This window comes from Triticum urartu, unplaced genomic scaffold (genome assembly GCF_003073215.2).
Source record: "Triticum urartu cultivar G1812 unplaced genomic scaffold, Tu2.1 TuUngrouped_contig_8354, whole genome shotgun sequence".
NCBI lineage: Eukaryota > Viridiplantae > Streptophyta > Magnoliopsida > Poales > Poaceae > Triticum > Triticum urartu.
The window spans coordinates 501-6,264 of record NW_024119294.1 but is presented as its reverse complement, the minus strand read 5'-3'; the positions used below and the strand labels follow the sequence as shown (position 1 = coordinate 6,264).

The window sequence follows — 5,764 nt, the reverse complement described above, 5'->3', positions numbered from 1 at the left end:
CATGCGCGTTCTCATTTGATTCTCTTTTTTCCAGGAGTGAGCGCCCACATTTGATTCTGGTACTCGACACTGACGCGCACGTTTCAACTGCCACATACATGTCCACTACTCCCTCGTTCCGAATTACGTGTATTTTAGTTCTATATACATCCATTTCTGTGACGAGTAATTTGAAACGGAGGAAGTACTAACTTATGTAATGGTACAGTACATGGCTGCACACATCTATGGACTTGCGTGCATCCTGGGCTTGCGGGAGGCCACGCTCATGTTGCCATCTCGCAAAACATCTTACTGAAGCCCCTAACCAATGGAACATATAAAACACGCTACGCTACCCGCCATCCTGGCTCAACTGCGTCGTGCGTGCGTTCTGGTTCGCACGATTTCACCGCAATAGGATTTTTTACAGTGCTGTCAAAGCCATAGCCGTTGGTTATTTATGACTTTTTTCTTTCGTTTTATTGCATGACGGGTGGACCTCAAATGTCCCCGGGCCCAGCACTCTCGTGTGCCATGTGTGCGTTCTGGGTGAGAAAAAAGGGAGACGTGGGTATGGATCGTGCTGGTGGTGAAAATCTAGCAGCCAGTCCCTCTGTTTCTCGAGCCTCGCTCCCCTCCCCTGCACCTCGAATGCGCCGCCTCCTTCCCTCCCTCTCCCCTGCTCTCCACTGCGCCTCATCCTCCCCTTCGCTTCTTTCTAAGGCGGCGGTGGCCTACAGGCAAAGGGCAACGGCGACGACACTCGATTTGATCTGCATGAGAAAGAGAAGAAGATAGGGAGAGAGATAACGGAGGAGAGGAGGGAGAAAGAGAGAGGAAAGAGGAGATGGAGGTGCCGCGGCGGATGGGAGAGGGTCACCGGAAGGAGCGCCGCTGGCTCGTCATCATCACGCTGGAGGAGAGATGCCTCTGTACATCCCTCACACCAGCAGGTTCCTCCTTCTTCCGTCCTTCTGCTCCCCTCTGGCGCCGCCGCCCTTCCCTTCCTCTATCTCCGCCCCTCCAGCGAGCCCCTCCTCTTCCCTGCCTCGCCGGCTTCATTCTCTGTCGCTCTACTCATTGGCCGTCGCTCCAGGTCGCCGAGGAGGATCTGCCACCGGATCCGCGCAGTTGAGGGTGAGGAGGATGGAGGTGAAGGAAGCAGCAGCAAGGATGGTGGCTGCTGATGGGGGAGGGGGCGACGTCGCGCTTCTCGCCACCTCCACATCCTCGTCGCCCAGTAGTCCGTTGCTCCTTGTCTTGCAACTCCAGCGACAACAGTTCGTCTCGGTGATCCTTCTGCTCCTCCCGCTTCTCTCCTTCCATACTAAATAGCTCACCAAATTAGTCTGAACATAGCAAGGTAAAAAAAAAGGGCATACATTCTCATTTTTCTTCACTGTATTTTTTCTTGTTCATACCTGCAGAAAAAATGGTGGCAGTGATGATTGATTTAAGTATCATGTTTGCTTATATGGAAATAGGGGATTTACTTCCGATGATGTGGGTAGTGGTGGTCTTCTCTTCACTCTCGTGTTTCATAAATTTTCCCCTTGGACACCCACTTATCTGAAATATGTGTCTTACCAATTTGATGCTGGTTCACCTGCAGGTTCAGTGAGTAGGGAACATGTATAATGACTACTGTTGATCTTTGTATTGCGAGACAATGCTTTCCAGCTTGATGAGATATGGTCATTCTTAAAAGGTACTCCCTCCGTTCGGAATTACTTGTTTCGGAAATGGATGTATCTAGAACTAAAATACGTCTAGATACATCCATTTCTGCGACAAGTAATTCCGAACGGAGGGAGTAGATCTATTACATATTGATTGAAAATGGTGTAGGTGTGCTCTTCTGTGACCACCTGATGTGATGTGATGTTTATTTTATTTTATTTTTCATTGCAAAGTTATTGTATATAGGATAAGGAAGAACTTTTGGAGACTAATGTTTATATTACTTCCCATTGTGTTGTATTGTTTGAGGCTACTACATGCAGATATAGTGAACTCGCTGGTTTTTGTTGAACTCAAAATTGTAAACAAATACACTAAAATATGCTTGCATTGATAACTGTGTTTACTGTTGGATTTCTATTGCACAAAAGGAAGAAATGTGTTGTCAGGTAAAATCATGGCGCGGTGACCATGTTAGTCTGCTTAGTGTTCCTACTATCTACACTCCATGGAATACAAGCCCATTTTTAAACCGGTCCAGAAGTAATGACAAAATTGTAGGCACCACAAATAATATCTTTGCATATTGCTCGACTCCTTTCTTCGAATTTTCTGACAGTTGTGTGTCACTGCACTTAATGTCCACACCTACTGCAAATTTTTATTACTTCTTATTCCTTTTATCTCCTTCTTTTATTAGATGAATTTAGGTCTGATAGGCTTCTCTTTTCCTATGTTTGCATTTAGTTAACTTGTCATATACAAATGCTGGAATTAGTTACAGAACTGCAGTCTGAAAGATGAAGGATAGCATGCTATCCAAGTTTTGTTGTCGAAGGGGATCATTGCTCATGACTCCACTGTAGCATAATTAATAATTACTCACCCTATATCTGCATGTAGTAGCCTTAAACATCAACTTTCTTCTTATGTTTAGCATGTTGCTCGCTGGTTTTGATATTGATTTAGGTAGAAGTTATTTAGTTTAGGGCAGGGTCCAACTATCAGATACATACATGGACCTTCTGGATGGCTGTCGTGGTTGTTTGGATCCGCTTTTATGTAGGGAGACTGTATTCCAGTCCTAAAGAGAATAAAATTGAAGTGAAAAGGTATTCTTTGGCTTCTTGGGTTTCTCTTTCTATGTCTCTAGGGACGGATCAGAAGGTGTTTCTTTTGCTTTTGGTGTTGCGGATGCAACAACCTATGCACAAAATGAGGGTACTAGACAACAATGCACTTTTAGATCCATGTGTGTGTGTGTGTGTGTGTCTTTAGGTGAATTTGCATTGTTATGTGTGTGATCGTAGTTATTTTTTATGTTTGACAATGTTATGACTATTATCAGCAGTGCAACAATGCTAAAAAGCTTGAACGCATCTTAAGGTTATTATGAGATTAAAGATAACAGTCGCGCATCTCTTTTCACTATAGACAAATATGCATTTCTTTTTGGATCTTTAGTGCTTCCCTTTCTATGTTATTAAGAATATGGCCCTAAGTGGCTGCATTAAGTTCTTTAACAGAATCAGCTGTGAAAATGGGGAGAAAAGATGCCGATCTTCTCTGGAAGACCACAACATTGATGTCTTTTGTTGATCACCGGTCTCTAAATATTCTTGCTTGCATGGTTAGCTCTCGTCCTTTGCATCATTGACGCAACGGGTCATCTAGTGATGAGAAATGCTCGAACCTTCCGAGGCTGCGTTGCGTTCATGTCACGGCCATGCGTTCAGGCTGCAGTGAAAGGCGGCGGTTTTGCCTGCAAAGTATGTCGGCCTCCGCGCCTCGACACCACGCACGGGCTGAATTATTGTTGGAAAGAAGACGTGTCAAGCGGACGTGGGGAAGAGATTCGAAGCTAGACAACGAAATCTCTGGAATTAACCGTTCGATCCTACGAGTACGAGCCCCCTCCATACCACTGCTGGCAGGCAAATACCGTGGACACGACTCTCTCCATAGAGAAATGCTTCCTAGTACTATGCACATGCACGCTACCGTTCGTATGTTTTTGAGATGTATGCAGTCAATTGGCTGCTGCAGCATTTAATTAATAAAGATAAACATTTGATTTTAAATGCTCATCTACTGTGCCAAGTCTGATATTTTGAACCTCAACTACAAAATAATTAGTCAAAAATGCTCAGCTGCCACCCACTAGCCTAAGGGCACATCCATCGCTGTTTCTTGCTATTCCTGCGGCGTTGACCGTGTCCATGCCCGGCGACTACGAGCCCATGAAGTGAAGGTGTGATCGCCGGTGAGAAAGAGTAGGACATGAGATACGGACAGGCCCACTTCGGACTTAAGGCCCCGCCGCCTTCCATGCACTACTCCTCATCAAAGTCTGCGGCCTGTTCGTCACCGGTGGACGTGAAGTCGACGATGCGGTGTCGTGGTCGCATATGCACCAATGAAGCGCAGTTGGCGGCGCGAACAACGCGCAGCTCTCCGTTCTTATGCGCGATCGTGTGCGGCGCCAGTGTCGTCTCCCCGTCCGACTGTGCCGCGACGCGTGCTAGCGGGCACAAGCGCCCACGGCCTAGTACAACACCTGCTGCTCAGCGACAAAGGTGGGGTTCTCCGCGGCCATGACCTCCACGACCTCTTACTCGTGAGCTTGTCATAGATTTGATCCTCCACAAGCCAATGCTGCTCAAGGAGGGAGAGATTCTAAGGCTGCTCCTCCTGTGCCTGCCGGAACGCTGATACTGGTTGTGGCGCCGGCTACTCCTTCACTATGGCGACATTGAAGTGCGCTTGCGCCTGCTCCATGGTCAAACCGGCATGAAACGACTTGGGCGTAGGACCGCCGACTTATCGTCAAAGGTCGCTTCCATCGTCCGGTCATCACCGGACACCTCCAGGGAGTTGGCCTAAAGGTCGGCCTCTATCCACCTCAGACGACGGCCTTGCAATTCGGTGGCAAGGGTGGCCAACTCATTCTTTCGCTCCGTCGAGAGGCTCTCCCGCAACGTGGTAGAGCTCGCGGTCATGGTGGACGTGGTGCACGAAGGAGGATGTGATATGAAGAGGGACGGTGGTGTGGTGCGGTTTGTGTCGGGCATGGGCTCGTTTAAATAGAGGATGTCGCCCAGGGAAAGTGGTAGGGTGTGTCAATGCCCACCCTGGAGTGGGTTACTCAACCGACACGAATGTTTAATGCCAGCATGCGGATGAACGGGCTGCCCATTTGAATGTGGTATCATACCTGTCATGTCTAGTCCAATGAAGTTGCTCCGACATTGAACAGGTGCAGAGATAGGGATGCGGCGCAGACGGTGCTCTCGAGCGGCGCGCCTGTCCAATGTCAGCACTAGTGAGAGGTCGCGTCTGCTCTGGGCCAGCATGAATGCGGCCCTGGCGCTCTCAAACGGCATGAATGTGCACCAATCGCTTCCTGCGGGAGAGAGCGCGGGCGCGCGAGAGAGAGGATTTTGGATGGGACATGGTGTTGTCGGACACGTGCATGGAAACGGTCCGGACACCCGCAAAGCCCCCCGATTTACAGGAAAACCGTGTTGGATGGCTTGCACCGTCCGGACAGCTCGGTCCAGACAGATGCAAGTGGTTTGAGGGTCAACGTTTGACGATGTCCTGGATTAGGGGGTACTAACCTAGTCGGCCCATACTCATCGGATTGGGCTGGTGGCCCCTAATTCTTATCAAGATGGACTCCGGAAGCTGCACGGTGGGGGGTGATCAGGACTATATTTGTCGAAGACTTGTCATATACTCCAAGACTTCTCCTACCGCCTCTACGCCAGTATGCCGACCTTGTAACCCTAGATACCCTACCTGGCGTGTATATAAGCCAGAGGGTTTAGCCCGTAGAGGGGACATCAATGCAATATCATTCACGTAGCCCTAGAGTTAGACCACATCTAACGATCTCGAGGTAGATCAACTATGTACTTGTTACATCCACATTAATAAAAACAAGAGCGGGATGTAGGGTTTTACCTCCATTAAGATGGCCCGAACCTGGGTAAAACATCGTCTCCCTGTTCCTATTACCATCTATCCGAGATCCACAGCTCGGGACCCCCTACCCCGAGGTCTGCCGGTTTTCACAGCGACAACGTTGGTTAGCCCTAGC

At 48.6% G+C, this 5,764-nt stretch overlaps 1 protein-coding gene across 4 annotated transcripts; it reads left to right on the top strand.

Annotated features, from left to right (window-relative positions):
* Nucleotides 1-555: 555 nt before the first annotated feature.
* On the top strand, nt 556-1,960 carry LOC125531904. 4 transcript variants are annotated; one of them, XR_007293596.1, is made up of 4 exons: nt 556-935; nt 1,079-1,272; nt 1,410-1,485; nt 1,595-1,960. XR_007293596.1 is itself a non-coding variant. In XM_048696122.1 (3 exons), the coding sequence occupies exons 1-3, from the start codon at nt 830-832 to the stop codon at nt 1,601-1,603; spliced, it is 309 nt and encodes a 102-aa protein (XP_048552079.1). In that variant the 5' UTR covers nt 556-829; the 3' UTR covers nt 1,604-1,960. The 4 variants fall into 4 exon arrangements, 3 of the variants coding, with proteins under 3 accessions (XP_048552079.1, XP_048552077.1, XP_048552078.1); XM_048696122.1 differs by lacking the exon at nt 1,410-1,485; XM_048696121.1 differs by having other exon boundaries at nt 557-935; nt 1,410-1,960.
* The last annotated feature ends 3,804 nt before the right edge of the window (nt 1,961-5,764 follow it).

Coding starts and splice junctions, on each gene's coding strand:
- LOC125531904 (XM_048696120.1), top strand. CDS start 830: ATGGAGGTGCCGCGGCGGATGGGAGAGGGTCACCGGAAGGAGCGCCGC. Junction 936..1,078: donor TACATCCCTCACACCAGCAG/GTTCCTCCTTCT, acceptor CCGTCGCTCCAG/GTCGCCGAGGAGGATCTGCC.